The sequence below is a fragment of the Callorhinchus milii genome, unplaced genomic scaffold, assembly GCF_018977255.1.
Source record: "Callorhinchus milii isolate IMCB2004 unplaced genomic scaffold, IMCB_Cmil_1.0 Scaffold1, whole genome shotgun sequence".
Lineage (NCBI taxonomy): Eukaryota > Metazoa > Chordata > Chondrichthyes > Chimaeriformes > Callorhinchidae > Callorhinchus > Callorhinchus milii.
In genome coordinates, this window is record NW_024704742.1 from 76469447 (window position 1) to 76491187 (window position 21741).

Consider the following 21741-nt stretch of genomic DNA (forward strand, 5'->3'; position numbering starts at 1 on the left):
TTAACAGGCAAGCGCGGCAGCCAATTTGCACACAGCAATGTCCCGCAAACATTCATGAAATGAATGATCAATTTTTTTCAGGGGTTTCTTGGCTAGGACACTGGAAGAAACTCCTTGTACCTTAAATTGCTTGACTCCAGCAGATAGAGGTTGATCTACTAGTTTTTTGAATCACTGTGCTTTTATTTTGCACACTGATCATTTATAGCAAGTAATGGAAAATTTTCAGCTTACTGTTAACAAACTTACTGGCTGAATATAGGTGGTCACTGGGTGGATTCAGAAACATTCCAGGAAAGTCACACTCCCTTGTAATGCACAGACTTTACGTCACAGACAGGTTTTACAGGGCTCAAACAAGACACTCTTTGTGGACAGAATGTGATCTGTACCAAAACTATCAGTATGAAACATCCTAACAATAAGTCGCAAATCATCACAAAAACAGTAATAGCTAAAAACATTTTATGCAAATATTACTATTTTAAAAAATACATGGGTCAAAAATGTTTGTATTCCTAATGGCACTCTATGAATTAAATAAGGAACAACATTAATTAATAATAATAAATGTGTTTTGATATTTTCCACCCCAACCTATTAATAATGGTAACATCTAAATCTACCTGGATTTACACTTAGTGTGGCCACAGTCTTTAAATCAGGAATAATCTTTCAGGCTACAGGATATTGATCTTTGTAGCTCAGATGCAAAAGCAGGTTTACATTTTTTCCGGTTTTGTCTCTTTCACTGTGGTTTGATTATGCATGTGTCACTGTCTCACACCTATAGAGTCCGAGTGGTCAAGCATCACAATGCTGTCACCTATTGTAAACACATTGTTTGGTTCTCGAGAAACATCATTCTTATCCAAAAAGCACACGGCTATAGTTTCTGTCAGGGTCACTGGCTGATTTTAATTTCTCCTTCCCAAACCCAAAGCACCAAGGGCTCTACTATCCCCAACTGATCAGCCAGGTCAGCACAGATGAGGAATCAATCATAAGATGCCCCTACACTGTATGACTGTGTACTAAACCATGTGGTGCATTTACATACTGAGTGAATGTCCCTTCATGCCCTTGCACCTCCTACCTGTCCAACCTGCTTACCCCACATTCCACCACCCACTGCCTCCTGTTTGTCCCTCGTGCCCTCCGTTCCACCATTGGTGGCCGTGTGTTCAGCCACTATATCCTAAAACTCTGGAACTCTCTCCCTCAGTCCCTCTGCCTTGACCCCTCCCTCTCCATGTTCAAATACCGTCTAAGACCTCCCTTTTTGATCGTGCTTACATTCACCTCCCCCTCCCTCTAGCTTGGGGTCACACTCCGCCACTGTAAAGCGCTCCAGGACACTATCCAGCAAAAAGGGCACCATATAAATGCAAGTTGTTGTTGAATATGTGAGCACCCAAAATAGCTATGTAGTAATATTGTACCATTAATTATCAGCACCTTTTGTAACCACAGAGCAATGTACACAGCAAGCTATGGAGACCAGCAATGAACTCTCATTTCTATCCCATTGTATAAAGTGCGACTGAAAATAAAATCTCACCCAGTCAACAACTCTAATATATCCAACCACTCATCTTTAAAATCCTGCAAGGAACAGCAAACACACAGATTGTTGCATTAGAAACAAAGTAAGAGAATCATTTATTAAATAATATAACAATTTCATACTCCAAAAACACACACCCAAAATGAAACATATACCTGACTCTTCTCAACTAATCTGACTGGAAAGACAGTTAAAGGCCAAATGGGTATTAAAGTGGCCGCACTACTATAGCCGACTTTGATACTCAAATTTGCTTTGTTTCACCCTATAGTCAGTCAGTTTATCGTCAAGTAGCATATTCAGCCTTATTGATTTTAAACAAGTACCATTGTTTGCAAACTAAGTTTACTTCAAGAAACGTGTCAAATGAAAACAGCGCTTTCTGAGCCATTTGACTATAAGTGTGTTATATATTCAGTAGGAGACCATGTGCAGCAAGTTAAATTCCTCAGGTATAAAGGTGCACCCAAAGCAGCATTTTCAAGCTGGGCTCTTGAAGCAAAGTATGCTTTGGCTTTCACTCTTGTTGAAAACAGATCTAATGAGCACTGTCCACTGCCTAAAGATCGTCATTCTTGGAAAGGCATCCAGATGTGGCAATAGGAAGTCCAGGACTGCTGACGTGCAGTCCATTCAAATCACCAGTTTATGTAGTGAAATCCTTTTCTACTTCAAAACACACTGTTTTACAGTCCTTACAGTGAGCAGTATTTCATGAGTCAACATCGGTGAAGTACAAATAGCATAAGTTTTAGCAACCGTTAAGATTCCTTTAAAACTTAATAAGTTTATTTGTATTTTTTTAAGAGAAATTGATGTAAATCTTATTAAATGTAATATACCGTGTTTAAGGTCATCTTCTGGGACATCTCCACACACCCATATGGTTACAGGGTCTGATAGCAACCCTGACCTGCCAATAGCTCCACCGGTCTTGTGTGCAGGGGCCTGGGATTTCTCAGGCATGTGCATTTGAGACTCAGTTAAACAGTGGGAAATGGCAGCCAATGTAGTATCCAATGCATGGTTCCTGATGCCATCTAGCTCACACTATTCCAGGTAGGAAAATGTGAGGCTTTGTTTACATTCTGGAACTCATAATTTAAAGCCACTTCTAGCGCCCAGGCAAACTCCAGATCCCTGATTCCATGCAAACTCTGAACTAACATAATTGTGTTTTGGGGGTAGTGGGGTGGTGGGAGAATGGGGTCTATTAAAATCTAGGTATGGTGTCAACCATATTTCACAGGCCCCAAGGAGCTCAGTCTGGGCAGCAAACTCTTCGGTTTACAGGGCTTCTGGAGGGTTGCAGGTATCTCGGAGAAAGTCCTGTGAGGAACAAAGGACAAATGGAACGTAAGATGATGAGAAGTGGCTGTGTTCCTAGAACTCTTAGGGAAACTCTAGCCATTTTATCACAAGGTAAAATAATACAGCAAGATGTCACTCGCATCAATGCTCCACCAGAATAAATCAAAATGTGAACGAGAATCCATGATTCCGTGTTTTCATACACATATTTTAAAAGCACTTGTGGCTGAGGAAAACATTTTTCATCCTGTCCTCTCAGTTCAGATACATGGGCCGTAAGGCTTTAAGGTGTAAATCAATGATCAAATCTGGATAATGACCAATTATTGACTGTCCTCCTGGATTGGTTGTGGCTGGGGGTTGGGGGGGGATGGAATCAGGATCTCCTTTGGAACTGAACTGGCTCCAAGGTTCTGAGCTCGGCAATGCAATGTCAGAATCGAGTCAACAACAACAACAACAACAAGATTGCATTTATAGAGAGGACCTTCCACGTCGGGAGGACGTCCCAAGGCGCTGTACAGTTGGGTCGGGACCTGAGCAGAGGGGAAATGGTCAGGGTGAGGGGAGGGAAGGGAGGGAGCGAGGAGGGGGTAGAGAGTCGAGAGGGGAGCTGAAGGCACGGTCGAAGAGAAAGGTCTTGAGACCGGCCTTGAAGGAGGAAAGGGAGGAGGCGGCGAAGGTACTGGGGCATAGAGTTCCAGAGTCTGGGGCTGAGAGGCTGAAGGCCCGACCACCGATGGTAGGGCGGTTGGGGCGGGGGATGTGGAGCAGACTGGAGCCAGAGGAACGGAGGGTACGGGCGGGTAGGTAGGGGGATAGTAGGTCGGAGAGGTAGGAGGGAGCAAGGCCGTGAATGGCCTTGTAGGTGAGGATGAGGATCTTGAATTCGATCCTCTGGGGGATGGGGAGCCAGTGGAGGCGAGCGAGGGTGGGAGTGATGTGGTCGCGAAGCCTGGTGCGGGACAGTACACGAGCTGCAGAGTTCTGAATGACCTGCAGTGTGGAGGGAGGTGCCGGGAAGGCCGGCGAGGAGAGAGTTCCCGTAGTCCAGCCTTGAGGTGATAAAGGCGTGGACCAGAGTTTCAGCAGCGTGAGGGGTGAGGTAGTGCCGTAGTCTGGCGATATTCCGGAGGTGATGGAAGGCGGTGCCAGTTGTGGTGCGGATATGAGGGAGAAAGGACAGCTCAGGGTCGAACAGAACCCGAGGTTCCTGATGGCTTTGAGAGGTGGAGAGTGCAGCCTTGGATGCTGATGCTGTCAGTGCCTGAGGTGCGGAGGCGCTGACGTGAGCCAATCAGGAGGGCCTCAGTTTTACGCACGTTGAGCTGAAGAAAGTTGTCTCTCGTCCAGGACTCGATGTCGGACAGGCAGCTGTCAGGACATCGGTGGTCGTGGAGTTGAGAGTAGAGGAGGAAAGGTAGAGTTGCGTGTCATCCGCATACATGTGGAAGTTAACTTAAATTAAATTAAATTGGTCATTTTCAATCTACGACTGTTTGTGGGACATTGCTGTGCGCAATTGGCTGCCGCGTTCGCCCACAAATATACAGTCAATTCACTTTACAGTGTGTTCTGTGAAGCGCTTTGGGATGTCCTCCCGACGTGAAAAGCACTATATCAAATGCAAGGATTATTATTATTATTATTATTAACCCCATGTCTGCGGATGATGTCACCATGGGGGAGCATATAGAGGGTGAAGAGAAGGGGACCGAGGATAGAGCCCTGAGGGGCACCGCACGAGACAGTGCGGGGGCTGGAGGAAAAGCCGTTCGTGGAAACAAAATGAAGACGGTGGGAGAGGTACGACCTAAACCACTCAAGGACAGGGCCTTGAAGGTTGAGGTGGGAGGACAAGTGGTGGAGGAGGATAGCATGGTCGACCGTATCGAATGCTGCCGAGTGGGACAGGTTGACGATGTCTGTGATATGTGGGGCAAGGAGGTGGAGCTGGGAGATAAGGAGTGGAGTGGGGATGGGGTCAAGGGAGCAGGTGGTGGGTTTCAGGGATAGGATGAGTTTGGTGACAGAGGGTGGGGAAACGGGTACGAAAGTGTGTAGGGGAGGATGGGTAGGAGTCGGAGTGTGGGAGGGAGGGGGTGGGGGGTGGGTGGATGTTGGAGGGGAAGTGACCGCGGAGCGAATTCCCTTGATTTTGGATTCAAGGAAATCCAGCATCTCCTCGCAGTGAAGGTTGGAGGAGATGACCTGTGCGGGGTGGCGGGGGGGACGGAGGAGTCGGGATGTGGTAGAAAACAGTAGCCTGGGGTTGTTCTTCGCCTCCAGGATTATCCTGGAGTAGAAGGACGACTTGGCCGAGGCTAGAGTGGAGCGGGAGATTTTGAGGAGGTCCAGCCAGATTTGTCGGTGGACCGTTAGGCCAGATTTGACTCAGGTGCGTTCAGCGGCCCGCACCTGGCTCTTCAGTGAGTGGAGGTGGGTGGTGAACCAAGGGGAGGAGCAAGAGTAGGAGACAGTGCGGGAGGTGATGGGGGCAAGAGTGTCGAGTGTGGAGGAGAGCGTTTTGTGGAGGAGGGTGAGAGGAGAAGAGGGGTCAGTGAGGGTTGAAGGCCAGAGGGAGAGGAGTTCAGAGGACTCCAAGGCAGCGGTTAGGGATTTTGGGGGTAACTTCTTCCAGGGGCGGTAGAAGATGGTGGTGGGTCTGGTGGAGGTGGGGAGGGGGGTGGAGGTGGTGAAGGAGATGAAGTGGTGGTCGGAGACGGCCTTGTCGGTGATAGTGACATCCGAGACACTGAGGCCCCGGGTGATCACCAAGTCGAGTGGGTGGCCGTGACTGTGAGTGGGGGAGTTGATGTGGAGGGAAAGGTTGAGCGAGGAGAGCAGGGAAGAGATGTCTGAAGAAATGGAGCAGGAGGGGGTGAAGTGCAGGTTGAAGTCGCCCAGGATGATGAGGCGATCAGAGCAGAGGCAGAGAGATGTAAGAAGTGTCGAAATATCAGAGATGAAGGTGGGAGAGGTTTTAGGGGGCCGGTAGAGGAGGAGGATTTTGAGTGAGAGGAAGGAGGGGTGGGAGAGGGTGAGGTGCTCGAAAGAGGGGAAAGAGCCAGAGGAGTAGGGGGATAGGGCAAGTGGTGTCCTTGAGATAAGGGCTACACCAACGCCATGACGGTTGGGGCGAGGGATGTGGTGGAGGGTGTAGCCGGGTGGTGTAGCCTCCGTGAGGGGGAAGGTGTCGCCTGGGGTGAGCCAGGTTTCCGTTAAGGCCATGATGTCAACGCTCTCATCAAGGATGAGATCGTTGATGACCAGGGCCTTGTTACAGAGGGAGCGGACGTTTTGTAGTCCGATGTGGAGGGAGCGGTTGACAGAAGGGTGTGTGGGGGGGGAGGGGGTTCCAGGTTGTGAGGCAGGGGTGGGGGAAATGGGGATGAGGGAGGAGAGGTTGGCTCCCCGGGTCTGTGTCCGGGGTGGCTGGCGAGTGTGGTGGGGAATGGGGCAGTCGGTGTGGCTGCTGCTGGACAGCCAACGCCGAGTGCCACGGTGAGCCCGGCGGAGGATTCCCAGGCTGGAACAGAGGGAGGTTGTGGGACGGTCAAGTGGGGATAGAAGGCGAGAGGGATGGAGAGAGAGGAGGACAGAGCGGGAGAGATGCAGAAGGGGAGGGTTTGGGCGTAGAGAGGAGGGAGGAGGGAGGGAGGGGGTGGGGGGGCTCGGGTCAAAGCGGCAGCCATAGTGCGCACGGGGGGACCGGGAGCGAGCGGTCAGGTGGATGGCATTATCCCATAGGCTGGGGCAGCCAACCCAACAGGACCATGGTGGGCCCTGATGTGAACCCTGGTGGGGAGGGGCGCAGAGGGTTGTTTTTTTTCGAAAGGGAAGATCAACTGCAAACTCTTCCCACTCAGCTCCTGTTAACCTTACAAGCCAAAGCCCCAAAGGTGGTCCTAGCTGGACAAGCAGCATGGAAACTTGCCAGACAGTGCTTTCAATAGCAAGCTATGCGATTTTAGCTGGTTAGACTCCAGCACACACTGTGAGGTGTCCCAAGCCTTGACTCTTGCCAACCTGCAGCTGTTTTTTGCTGGACTTAGGTAAACAAGGTGCATCCCTCCAGGGAGAGAGTGTGTATTCCATAGGGGTTTCAGGATGCACGTGCACCATCACAGATGTGAAATAAAATTAGTAAATTTAAAAATGTAACTTTGGGGGTGAAAATTGCTTTTTTACCAATTGATTTTCACTCAAAACTGAAAATTGGGTTAAAAACTATTTTAATTGTGCAAACCATGACTAATGAAGGGGCATCTCATATTTATAAATGATATTCCAAATTAGCATTCCATGATAATCAAATCAGAACAAAGCTGTTAGATTTGTTTTTAAGCATAAGGGAAAATTGGATCAGTATCTAGTCTGACCAAGCTAGACTGAAATTGTTACTGGTCTGGTAGCTTTCTCTTCAGCCGAGACATGCTCCATACACCCTGTTAATATCAGACGAGGCTGTGAGCACCTGTCTCTAGGTACCTCATCTTCTCTAACAATGGTAAAATATATCTGATCAGGAGTTCAGAACGCCACACACACGCAATATAATTTACAGTTTTATAGAGCCTTTATCTTTGAAAGGATGTCTCAAAGGGCTTTCACCGTATTCAGTACTACACACCCACACACACATAAGCATTCCTCTTTTATTCAGAACTGGCCTACTTCACGTGTCCCACTTCACCCGCTCCACCACTGGTGGTCAGACTTTCAGAATATCTTCCCCCACTCTCTGGAACACCAACCCGGAGTCCGTTCACCTTGCCCCTTCACTCCTTCAAGGTGACTCAAGACTTTCCTCTTTGACTGGCTGGTCTCCACACCTCCCTCCCCGCCCTCTGGCCTCCAGCTTCTGCTCAGGTGCAAACCTGGGACTATTGGGATATCTTCCCGATGTGAAATGTGCTATATGAATGGAGTCACCCACAAATATACAGTCAATTCACTTTACAGTGTATTCTGTGAAGCGCTTTGAGACGTCTAGAAGGCTTGAAAAGTGCTAGATCAAGTGTATGGATTATTATTATTATATTATAAGTGTGTCTTGTATTAAATGCTTCATAAGTTAGAATTTTACATTTACCCAAGCACTGCAATTGCATTCCCAGAGTGTAAAATGGCATTATCCAATTAGTGGTACTCACTCAAGCACAACCAGTCACTGAAGTCTCCACATTTCTACTTGGTGTTTCATCTTGAGGCCCGCTGTTCAAAGTCTCCACTTCCTCTCGCTTATTCCTTTCTTTGCGTTTCCTGTGAGACCGACTAAGAAGAAGAAAGAGAATCAATCAAGCAATCAATCAGTCGCCCGTAAAAAGTATATTTTCTGAGTGGCAAGTTATTTTATATCAGATATTCCAGATTACAGTACAAACATCTCTAACGATAATCATACCCCCCTGATTTACAAGACTTTTCATCGCTTTTTGAAAATAGCTAGGTTATGATTGCTAATGAGAAGATACGAAAGTACGGATGATACTTAACTGTACACAAATAAATATGATTACTATCAGGATGATGAATATCGCCAGTGCCAAAATCAGGCCGATGATAATGTGATTACGGTCTTCTTTCTGAAATAAGATATCCACCAGCTCACATCTGGAACCAACGAAACCAGATTTGCACCTGGCACAAATAAAAATAAAAATAAATGTGTTATTAAAGATATTGTTAAAGTTGAGGTCAGCTGTACTATGTTGCACACTAAAGATTTGTTTTTATAATCTAGCAATCTGAGCAAAATTTGTATTTGTTATATTTTTCACTTCATGTAGACTTGTTCAAACTTAAAGGACAAGAAGCAATTATATCTAAGAAAATACTATACAATAAAACAGGGCAATCTGTAAGAAATTTTCACTGGTGAGGATTTAAAGGGGTAATTTTATCCCACAGCCAGAAACATTAAAAACAGATTTCTACAGTTTCATGTATTCATGTTTCATGTATTTGTTTCAAACCTTAGGTTAATTGAAATAATACGAACGCAGGGATCTAATAAATAATAATAATAATCCTTGCATTTGATATAGCGCCTTTACGTCTTCTCAACGTCTCAAAGAGCTTCACAGAATAGACTGTAAAGCGACTTGATTGTATATTTGTGGGCAAAACGCGGCAGCCAATTGCACACAGCAGCGTCCCACAAACAGTCGTGGATTGAAGTGACCAATTTATTATTATTGTTTTGTTTTTGAGGGATTATTATTAGGCGTGTGGAGTAAGTAAACTTGCCCAAGGTTTCGCCCTGCCTGGAATTGAACCCAGGTGTCTCGCTTGCAAGACGAGTGCTCTAACCACTGAGCTACAGGACTCCAGTAATACTACAAAGTCTTTGATTATTAAATAATATTCTGTATAATTTGCTGAAAATTCTGTATAAACTGCCTAAACAGTGACCTCTTGGTGACTGCTGATGAAATCAAAATTACCTTTATTAATTTACTGGTGGGAAATTTTGAAATTACTGCTGGGGAATTCCTCGGGGCTAATGGGGATTTTCCCCAACATTTTATATGTTAAAAAATGCCCTGCAGCACAGGAAAACATCAATCTTTTGCTGGTACCTGCTCCTCCAATGGAACTAGATACCCTAAACCGAATTTCTTTCTCCATATTCCTTTAAGACTCACTATTTGTTGTTAACCCATCAGTAAAGCTTTCAGGAACTTTTCTTAGATTAAATAGACAAAATTCACCTTTCTATTAAAATAAATCTGGTCCCAGATATGACATAAGATATCATTTTTGAATGAAATGGTGTCAGTGTGTCTTGGTTATAACATTCAAACCAATTATTGCATTTGGTATAATATCTAGAAATGAGTAGACTTGGGCCATTATCAACAAGTCAATGTACAGTGTTATCATTTTGACATCAATCTTCTTTTGGAATAATTTTATGAACTGGAACTATGGTTCTATGGTAAGAAGACGTTCAAAATTGTGTACTGGGGATAATTTAAACAAGCCTTTGAACCAGTAAAGGACAGTAATTAATGTATCAAAATGTAAGGATAATATTATTAACCCAACATTCCTCTTCAGATGCTGTTTGACCAAAGGAGGATTTTGTGTTTTATTTCAGATTTCCAGCACCCAGAGTTCTTCTTTTCACCTAGAACCATAGAAATTTACAGCACCGAAAGAGGCCATTGGCCCATCATGACTGTGCGGGCTCCACTCCTTGAAATATTTTACCAACCAACATATACTTGCTCTTCTATTTTTCCTTCCAAAATGTATAACCTCATGTTTGTCAGCCTTAAGTTTTGTTTGCCATTTCTCTGCCCAATCAACTAATTGGTCTGTGCCCCAAAATTCCTTACACTCTTTTTCACTGTTAGCTACACTCCCAATTTTTGTGTCATCTGCAAACTTAGATATCGATTCCTGATCATTTGTATGAATGCAGAAAAGCAGTGGTCCTAACACAACCCACTGGGGAACAACACTATTTGCATCACTCCATGGCAAATAATAACCCCACCCTCTGTTTTCTATACTTTACTAACTTTTGATCCAACCTCTGCAAATTCTGTCTGAATTTGGGACCAGAACAAATGTTTATGTGATTGCTGAAAGAATTCAGCTTCAACATCCTTGGAGCCAGTCTAATCTATCAGCAACTAAGATTATGTTGAGACCTTGTACTGAGAATGATATACAAGAATGAAATGCACTGCAAACATGTTTCACGTGAGTAAGCAAAGGGAAAGATCCAAGACATTCGATATATAATTAAACGCTGCTTTTGGCCAGAGACCAAGGAAGAGTCAACTGAGACCATAACAACTGAAGACCTCACACTGACCTCTGGTCTAAGATGTTGTTGGTGACTTGTTGCAAGATAAAAACTTCGTTCAAACTTGTATTTTGAAAATAATACAATCTTTAAAGAACATCTTTGCAGCACTAAAAGATTAGATGAATGACTATGAATTCATGCAAAGCCCATAAACTACAATGTGAACTTTCCCTGATGTGAATGATATCAGGGAGATCCTATTGCCCACAGTGGAAGAAGGGCTCGTGAACAGGCAATGGTAATAATAATAGTAATATTAATAATCCTTGCATTTGAGATAACACCTTATCATGTAATTGAGATGTCTCGAAACACTTCACAGAATATTTTTGTACAGTAGAACTGTATTTTGTGGAAGAAATGCAGCAGCCAACTGCGTACAACAGTGTCTCACATACAGTCATAAATTGAACGACCTAATTTTTTTGGCGGGGTTTAGGAGGAATTAAAACCCCCGGAAAGTGATCCACTAACCTATTCACAACCAGATTCCTATTAACTGCTAGGTAAACAGAGGTGTGTGGAGTAAGGAAACTTACCTAAGATTTTGCCACGCCTGGGAATCCAACTCAAGTCCTCCCTGTTTGCGAAGCAAGCGCACTAACCACTACCCTACAGGACTCCGTACTAATACAATGTGTTCTTAGAGACTGATTCAGGAAGAAAGTGTTGGACATTTCCAAACTTCTCTATCATCCATTTCTATTCAATTAGAGGCCATTTGTAACATTATTTCAAGGTCACAGTTGAAGTTATGTGGAAATTGGTCATTAAGATGTTGTTTTAGATCATTGATTTATTGATTTATTGTGCCCAAACCTTCCATCACAATTCGTCATTTTTTAAACCAATCTTCACTGATACATACAATACCACTTTTTTGTGAAAGTCGAGCAGTAAAACACTATAAAGAAAAACAATACAGCTTTAGTAGGGAAAACCTAGCCTTCTTTGCCAAAGTCCTGAAACGCAATGTTGCAAGCCACCTTCAGTCACACCTCTACCTCCACTCCCTCCTCGAGCCCCTACAGTCTGGTTTTCACCCTGCCCAGCACTTGTCAAAGTCACAAAGGACATTCTCTCTATCTGTGACCAGGGCTTCCTCTACCTCCTCGACCTCCTGGATCTTTCTGCCACGTTCAACACAGTCGACCACGCCATCCTCCTCTATCGGCTCTCCTCCCTCATCCACCTTAGTGGGACCGCACTCACATGGTTCGAGTCCTACTTAACCAACCGCCTCCATTTTATCTCAGCAAATGGTTTCTCCTCCCACCCCCACCCAGTCACCAGCGGGGTACCTCAGGGCTCCATCCTTAGCCCTCTTCTTTTCCTTATCTACCCCCTACCTACCTGCCCGTACCCTCCGTTCCTCTGGCTCTGGTCTGCTCCACGTCCCCCGCCCCAACCGCCCTACCATCGGTGGTCGGGCCTTCAGCCTCTCAGCCCCCAAGCTCTGGAACTCCATCCCCCAGTGCCTTCGCCTTGCTTCCTCCCTTTCCTCCTTCAAGGCCGGTCTCAAAACCTTTCTCTTTGACCGTGCCTTCAGCTCCCCTCTCGACTCTCTTCCCCCTCCTCGCTCCCTCCCTTCCCTCCCCTCACCCTGACCATTTCCCCCTCCTTGCTCCCTCCCTTCCCTCACCCTGACCATTTCCCCCCTCCTCGCTCCCTCCCTTCCCTCCCCTCACCCTGACCATTTCCCCCCTGCTCGGGTCATGACCCAACTGTGCAGCGCCTTGGGACGTCCTCCTGACGTGAAGGGCGCTTTATAAATGGAATCTTGTTGTTGTTGTTGTTGTTATCTACACGCTCCCTCTGGGAGATGTCATCCACAGACACGGGGTCAACTTCCACATGTTTGTGGATGACACACAAATCTACTTTGTTTCCTCCAGTACCAACTCCAGGTCCGCCACACTCCATTTACTCCCTGACACCTCCCTATCTCTCCAACCTCCTCACTCCACAATCCACCGCCCAGCGCCTATGCTCAACTGGCACTGGCCTCTTGCTCATCCCTCGCACCCCCCACCCCACCATCAGAGGTCGTGCTTTCAGCCACTATGCCCAAAACTCTGGAACACTCTTCCTTAATCCCTCCGCCTTGCCCATCTCTCCCCTCTTTCAAGTATCGTCTGAAAACTTCCCTCTTCGATCGTGCTTATGGCCACCTCCCCCTCCCCCTTTCCCCCAGCTCGGAGTTAGGCTCTGCCACTGTTAAGCACTCTAGGACGCTACCTTGTGGAGGGCGCTATATAAGTGCAAGTTGTTTTTCGTTTTGAAAAGATCCTGCCTGACTAACGTCATAAACTTTGGAGGAAGTGACTTCCAAAATTAATATTCTGAATCCAAATGACAATATAATTAGACCTCACAAAATGTAACACACAATGAAATTCCTTTATAAGCAACTGGGGCCTATCATGAGAAATGTGTAAAGAATGTGAACACATAGGTATTGTGAGCCACGTGTAAACCATGTGTAAACAAAAACATGTGCGCAGAATTATTGCTGACTTTGATTGGGCAATTAACCACCAATCCAAAGCATCACAGGTAATTCTGTTTGCACAACTCATTTGATACACACAGGTTTACAGCTCATATAACAGATATCATATGGCAGTCCCTTTAATCGGTTACTGATTCATATACTCAGCTTACCCATACAAAGTAAAATGAGGATATGAATCAGTAACCGATTAAAATGCCCAAAAGCGAGAGTAGTTGTAAGGAGAGCTAGATATAATAGAGGAGAATGATGAAAAAATGTATTCAGCTGAATGTCTTGGGGATCAGTGCAAGAACTCCCTCCTATTCCTTGTGTACATTAACATCCTGAAATCACAGACTCAATTGTAAGACTCAAGGTCACCAACCTAAGGGGGACTGTGGAATCAATGGGGGCAGACAAGATCTTACAATGAACAGCTAACTGAATTCAGAACACCAAAGTCACACTCAAGATTCACTGGTCAGGCACCAATGGGAGTTTTATATGCAATTTATGGCTATAGCACTTTGGGACACCCTCCTGACTTGAAAGACACTATTACTCTCCAACAAAGTATTCCAGTGCAGTTCTATTAACTCCCTCCTCATCCTCTCAATATCTCTGCGCAATCACAGCCTGACGAGGAAGGGTGAAATGACGCTAGGCACTCCAGTATACTTACACACATGAAGGTTGCTGCTCACTCACAAAGAAACGACAGCTTCCTTCAACACAGTAGTTTGTGTATTTTTCTTCACATTTGGTGAAGTGTTCTGACTGGGTCGCTTCTGCAATAAAAAGACCAAAACTTTAAATTTTGGAAGATTGGATTTAGAATGAAAAGGTCAAAGTGAAATAAAGGGGTATTTCACATAATTATAGATTGCCAGTGTAGTCTGAAAAAATAACTGAGCACAGCAATAAATATCAGCCTTTTTATATATACCTTGTATTACTAGCAATATAAGGCAATTACAAAAACAACTTTATTTATAAAGCACCCCTCATAGGATGTAGCGTCTCAAAGGCTGGACTCTACACTAACACCCCAGAGCAGTATCAAGGGTGAGTCTGCTGCATTCTGGAGAAGGCGGGTGGAAGTAAGCAGGTATCTGTTGGTATGGGTGAAGAGATAGATTTAAGAGGATTTTAAAGGCACAGAGAATGAGGTGGAGTAATTTAAGGAGGGAGTTCGAGATGATGGAGGCAGTGTGGCTAAAGATTTGCCTGCTAATGACATGGAGGGAATGAGGAACGGGCAACATGCACAGGTTCAGAGTGGTGAGGGCAAACAGGAATGTGAGGTTGGAGAAGCTCTCAGAGTAGGGAGAGATGAGGCAGTGTGAAGATTTGTAGGTGAGAGTGAGGATTGTGAAATTATCAACTAGGAGACATGAGATGGTGGAGTCTGGTGAGCATGAGATTTTTTGGGGTATGGGAAACTTAAGTGGGATTAGGATGAGCCATCTCAAAACACTGTATTGAAAAATCGAGTGGGAGCCCAAGGTGATAGGGAAATTGAAGGGGGNAAAAAGAGGGGTAGGTTGCCAAAGCCAATCAAAGATATACGATTTTAAAGAATGAGACAGAGAGAGCTTGCACTGTAAGTTTTTGGTTAACACTATAGTCAATTTATATTTTGTTTAATGACTCATTATCAGCACTGCTTCCATATCCACAATGGGGCCTGTCCCAATTAATACAAATATTGGACTCAGCATCATTTTCATCTGCCCCATTTATTTCCCACAGAACATTTTGTTAAATACTTTCACAAATAACAAGCTTAAAGGCGATTTATATTGAATAGAAAGAAAGCAGGCAGTGAATTTTTTCAACCTCAGAGTACTGCTGACATTTAGGAATTGTTTGAGGTCAATTCCTAGGATTTATATCATCACTAGAACTGTTACATATAGCCATGCTCTGACTTAGCAATTATGCTTTATTGTGTTTGTTTCAAAGAACTGAGGCTGAGGTTGATTGATTCTAAAAACTAAAGGGATTGAGGGATATGGGGATAGGGCAGGTAAATGGAATTAGGTTAGAAGATCAGCCATGATCTTATTAAATGGCAGGGCAGGCTCGAGGAACCGAATGGCCTACTTCTGCTCCTACTTCTTGTAGTCTTATGCAACATTGCTATCAATGGATTATTTTGCTTCTATCCAGTCTGGCACTCATTAAAGGCATAGCAATGTAATGAGAACACCGAATGAGATCACTGCTTCCTGTTGATGAACAGGCATCAGGAAAACACTGATAATACATCAAGTCACTACATAAAGAACTAGAGGAATAATGACATCGTTGAATTTGATATAGTGCCTCATCATGTCATCAACACATGTCAAACTGCTTCATGGAAATTGCTGTAAAGTATATTTGTAGGCAAACACAGCAACCAATTTGCACACAGCAATGTCCATGTCCCACAGACGCCATGGAACAAATTACCTTTTTTATTTGCAGGATTGTTGGCTAAGACATCGGGAGAAATTCCCTTCTCTTTTTGAATAGTGTCATGGGATCTTTAACTTCTATCTAAACAGGCAGACAGGATCTCCATTTAACTTCTTATCCAAAGGATTATCATGAGAGAGAAGGGAATGGAGGGGTGAGGGAAGGGGAATTAGGATGGATGGAGGTTCATATATCTATACTAATAAAATGACAATATCTATGTGCGCGTGTGTGTATCAGCCAGGATCTCAATAACCGATTGACGTAGAGACATGATTTATACATCATTGGAAAGGTCTTGCATCTAGAAGTGTCATGGGCATATTTGTTTTGGGGGATCTCCTACTGTTGACGAGCTAAGACCTAGACCAGCTCATCAAATATGTATGGCAATTTTGCGTTTGCACTGCAGTTACACCTAGTGGCTGTGCCGAATCACAGTGGCGCTGTGACATCGTGCATCACAGAGCATGTACGTACGTATGCACGCCCGCAGTACGCACTCAGATGAAGCCAAGCGGCAGAAACAAGATAACCAATAACAACAACGGGAACAAGATAAACAACGACGACAAAGAAATTTAATTTATAAAGCGCCTTTCACTGTGGGAGGACGTCCCAGTGATCATAAATTATAAATTTATATTTATCATTATAAAGATGCCTAAGCGAAGATCAAGCCTTTCAAGGGTAAATAAAAATGCTAGTCAAAAGAGAGAAGGCCGATTAAATGAAACTGAAGAACAAAGAACAGCATGGCTGGACTTCAATGCAGAAAGGCATATGATAAACAACGGTGATGCCAGCAACGTAGGTCAACTGGTCATCTTGCCATCCAGTTGCACTGGGGAGCCATGGTTTATGCACAAAAAAAACTGAATATATTGTGCAATGTGCGAGCATACAGTTGACCTGACCTCACATTCACTTGCAACCATAATTGGGAGGAGATCCAGCAGGAACTGTTGCCTGAACAGAAGCCACAGGACCACCATGAACTCATAACCAGGGTTCTCCACCTCATAAACTGATGGAGCTTATCACCAAAAATCATGTCTTTGGCAAAGTCCGTTGTTACCTTTACACCAGTGAGTAGTAAAAGTGTGATCTTTCCCATGCACATGTTCTGCTGTGGCTCATCAAAAAGGTACGGTCTAACCAAATCGACAATGACATCTCTGCAGAACTGCCAAACCCAGAGTCTTGTGTATATTTGCCCACAAATATACAGTCAATTCACTTTACAGCATATCTCTGTGAAGCGCTTTGGGTCGTCTAGAAGACGTGAAAAGCGCTATATCAAATGCCAGGATTATTATTATTATTATTGTGCTCTTTGAAATCATAAAGAAACACATGGTTCTTGACCCATGTGGACAATTCAACAGAAAATCTCCCTGCATGAAAGATGGCTCCTGCTCAAAGCATATCCGAGGAACTTCCTGCAGGAGACCTGAACAGCTCATGATGGATTCCATGCAGTACTGACAAACAACAAACAACAGGTGGAAGAAGACAACTGTGGGTTTCTCCCATACAATCCATATCTCTCTCAGCTCTTCAACTCTCATATCAATGTCGAGTTTTGCATCTCTGTTAAGAGCATTAAATATGTGTGCAAATATGTAAACAAGGGATGCAATATGGCTGTGATTGGACTTGAGAGAGAGGAAGTCCGAAGAGACGAGGCAACATACAGATGGGCCAATATGTGAGCACCAAAGAAGCAATCTGTAGAACTTTGGGCTTCTACATACATGATCAATATCTCGTGGTCCAACACCTTCAGGTTCACCTTGAAAATGAGCAAAGGGTGTTTTTTTACAGAAGTAAATGTTCGGTACTTCTATTGAAGTCTAGCCCTGTGTCAAGTCCAGTGATGCGCTCAGCAGGGTGTACACAGTGATCCAATCTGGAACGCATTGCCTGAAAGGGTGGTGGAGACCGATTCGATAACTACTTTTAAAAACGCTGTGGACGGGTATTTAAGGAGGATGGGTTTGCAGGGCTATGGGAAGGGCTGGGGAGTGGGATTGACATTACATTGCTCTTCTCAAAGAGTTGGCACAGACTCGATGGGCCGAATGGCCTCTTTTCGTGCTGTACGATTCTATGATTCTATGATATAGCAGAGCACAGAAACAAAGTTTTCCCAAACATTAGCCATAACTATGCAAATCATAAGTGGTTGTGTCCACGAGCAATCCTTGCTCCAAAAAATGAGTCTGCCAACAAGATCAATTCCCAGCTCCTCAATGACATCCCTGGTCAAGAAACTGTGTACAAGTCCATCGATACTGTTCCTGACATTGAAAATGCTGTCAACTACCCAACTGAGCTTTTAAACTCTTTGCAACTATCTGGTATAACTCCACACAAATTCATACTAAAGCATGGATGCATAATCATGCTGCTGAGGAATCTAGATGTACTGAAGCTATGCAATAGCACAAGGTTGGTAGTAAAGCAGTTGATGCCACATGTTATAGAAGCAACTATTCTGACTGGTCAGTTCAAAGGGGAAGTTGTATTCATTCTTTGCATCCCACTGCTCCCAAGTGACTACCTTTTTGAGTTCAAAAAGCTCCAATTCCCTGTTCAAATGTGCTTTGCCATGTCAATTAACAAGGCAGAGGGACAGAGCTTAAAAGTTGCTATCCTTTTCTTGAATGTACCCTGTTTTTCCCATGGACAATTCTATGTTGGATGCTCACGTGTGGGTTCATCTCAAAATCTGTACATCATGGCCGAAGGAGGAAAAACTGCAAATGTTGCCGACACGGAAACCTTGCAATAACTCGAGGACCTGTCGGATCATACAGTAAACCCTTTGGTTAGTGGAGCTTTGATAAGATCTTCTATCGTTCATGAGCTATGACCTAAACAAGCTCATCACACATGTATGCAGTTTTGCTTAAGGTGTACACACAGTGTTTTTGGCATGTTAAATGGTTTGTGAGTAGTATCATTGAAACCTACATTCCATATTGAATCCTTTGGTTGCAAGCATAGCTGCAACGGGTACAGGTAGTATTATATAAAGTACTAGCTGTACCCATTGCAGCTACACTTGCTACCAATGGATCCAATATGGAATGTGGATTGACACGCGGACAGACACACAGACAGACATTTCATCCTTATCGATACTCAACTGCGAGGACTCCTGTGGGAGGACTCATTTTGGCTGTGCTGTTCTTTGAGTGGGCATCTAATTTTTGCATGCTGTTGCAGTCCTTTCAGCATTGAAGTGCAGCCACGCTGTTCTTTCTTCTTCAGTTTCATTTAATGGGCCTTCTCTCTTTTGTATAGGATTTTTACTTATCCTTGAAAGATTTGATTTTTGCTTAGGCATCTTTATAATGATAAATATAAACGTATAATTTATAACACTGGGATGACTTCCCGACGTGAAAGCGCTTTAAAAATGTAATTTTGTTGTGGTTGCCATAACTTAGCTTAATCTGTGTTTTTTATTTTGTTCCAGCTGCCACTTGGCATTGTGTGTATTTTGTGATGAAAGATGCCACAGCACCACAGTCAGCCGGCGCAGTCACCAGGTGTAACTGCAGTGTGTACATGCGTAGGTGCTCTGTGACGCACGATGCCATAGAGCCACTTTGACTTGGCGACCACCGGGTGTAGCTGGTGAAAAATGCAAAACTGAAATACATTTTAGGACATAACTCATGAATGATAGGAGATATGCCCATGTCACTCCCAGTTTCAAGACCTTTCCGATGAGGTATAAATGATTTTTCTACGTCATTGGTTATTGAGATCCTTTTTGAAGCACATGCAGGCAGACAGCATTGTCATTTTATTAGATAGAAGAAGATAATCACTGGCACAGACTATTTGTCCTTTACAGTGTGGTATTGTTTATGTAATTTTATCATCCAGCCAGGATAGAAACGCAGGAAAAACAAACCCATCACTTCTCTACCTCTGTACCCAACCTCCAAAAAGCAATATTACTTAGATAACCATGTTTCTTTCCTTGTGAAGGCTTTCAATTATTTTTTCCTTTCTACTCCCTCCTGTACCTTGTACAGTGGCTATTCACATTAGAGCTCAGTGATTGCCAGCAAACTACGGAAATGGCGAGAGTGGGGGAGGGGGGGGGGGGGGGGGGAGGGACAGTTGACATTCACAATGTGAATCTTCACATTATTATGATACAATATACACATTCTACATCTACACTTTGGATAACCTCAGTCCGTCCAACTGCAATGAACCTCAGAAACTTTATTGTACATGGGCACATTTTTAAGATGGAGGTGATAATTTGTTTGGAATACTGAAAAACTGAAACAGCACCAAAGATTGTCAAAGATTACTACTGGCCCCTCCTACAAAAATAATACAAAATATCCAGACCGTTGATTGGTCTGCAGGGGCACTTCCAGCATTTTCTGGTTTTACTGTTCGTCTCTAAAGATGTGTCAGTGTGGTTTTGATTCTATTATGTAGACTAAAGTTTTGCTGTATAAATCATCAATGAATAAGGAAAGGGATAAGGAACAATCCAAGGTGAAGATACCCAACTGGAAGAGGGCTATTTTCAAAGAGTTGAAAAGGGAGCTGGCCCATGTGGATTGGAAACAAAGATTGGCAGGAAAACAGTAAATGAACAATGAGGCCTTCAAGGAGGAGATAGTTCGGGTACAGACTAAACACATTCCAATAAAGGGAAAAGGTAGGGTATTCAAAGCTAATGCTCTCTGGATAACTAAAGAAATTGAGATTAAAATGAAACAGAAAAAGGAAGCTTATGATGAATGACAGATTCATAACATAGTAGAGAATAAAGTAGAATATGGAAAGTGCAGCAGAGAACTGGAAAAGGGAATAAGAGAGACAAAAAGAGAGCATGAGAAAAGATTAGCGGGTAACATAAAGAGGAACACCAAAGTATTTTATAAACATATTAACAACAACAAGATTACATTTGTATAGTGCCTTTCACGTCGGGAGGACATCCCAAGGCGCTAGACAGTGTACAGCATTTCAGACCCGAACTGGAGTCAGGGGGGAGAGGGGAGGGGAAGGGGCTTGACCAATGGCATGGTCGAAGAGGAGGGTTTTGAGGCGGGACTTGAAGGAGGCTAAGGAGGGGGTGAGGAAGAGTAATTGGGGGATGGAGTTCCAGAGGTTAGGGGCAGAGTGGCTGAAGGCTCTCCCGCCAATGGTGGGGTGGGTGGGTCAGGGGACGTGGAGCAGGCCGGAGCTGGCTGAGTGCAGGGAGTGGGCGGGTTGGTAGGAGGTTAGGAGGTCACAGAGATAGGGTGGGGCGAGAGCATTGAGGTAATTACATATTAAGAGTAGAAGGATGGTCAAAGGAAGGTTGGGGCCAATTAGGGACCAAAAAAGAAAGCTTCTTGTGGAGGCAGAGGGCATGACTGAGGTATTGAATGAGTACTTTGCATCTGTCTTCATAAAAGAAGAGGATGCTGTTAATGTCACAGTAAAGGAGGAGGCAGTAGAGAAATTGGATAAGATGAAATTGATAGAGGAGGTATTGAAAAGATTGGCAATGCTCAAAATAAAAGTGACCTGAATGGAAGTGGTCTTTTGTCAATTATCTTAAATGTGGTCTGAATGGAAGGCATCCTAGGTTGCTGAGGGACGTCTGGGTGGAAATAACAGAGGCTCTGGCCCCAATCTTTCAATCTTCCTTGGATATAGGAGTGGTGCCAGAGGGTTGCTAATGTTACACCTCTGTTCAAAAAAGGGGAGAGGGATAAACCTGGTAACTACAGGCCAGTCAGCCTAATGTCGATAATAGGGAAACTTCCAGAGACGGTTTCTTCTGGTGGATGGGTTGGTTACCAAAGGACACAGATTTAAGATAATTAGCAAAAGAACCAGAGGGGAAAGTAGGAGATTTTTTTTTACCCAGAGAGTTGTACAGTCTGGAATGCACTGCCTGATAGGGTGGTGGAAGTAGGTTCGATAATAGCTTTCAAAAGGGAATTGGAAAGGGACTTAAAAAGGAAGAATTTGCAGGGCTATGGGGTAAGAGCGGGAGAGTGGAACAAGTTGGTAGCTCTTTCAAAGAGCCAGCACAGGCATGAT

At 44.2% G+C, this 21741-nt stretch overlaps 1 protein-coding gene across 2 annotated transcripts in view; it reads right to left on the minus strand.

The window, feature by feature from the left end:
* Positions 1-1633: 1633 nt before the first annotated feature.
* The window catches only part of LOC103177686 (probetacellulin), a 34404-nt gene continuing 14296 nt past the window's right edge, over positions 1634-21741 (minus strand). For both annotated transcript variants that reach the window (XM_007891977.2, XM_007891978.2), the window contains exons 3-6: positions 13880-13985; positions 8378-8521; positions 8035-8155; positions 1634-2896 (exon numbers count right to left, since the gene is read on the minus strand). In XM_007891977.2, the coding sequence (XP_007890168.2) occupies positions 8035-8155; positions 8378-8521; positions 13880-13985 (371 nt within the window). In that variant the 3' untranslated portion in view covers positions 1634-2896. The remainder of the gene's footprint in view (positions 2897-8034; positions 8156-8377; positions 8522-13879; positions 13986-21741) is intronic.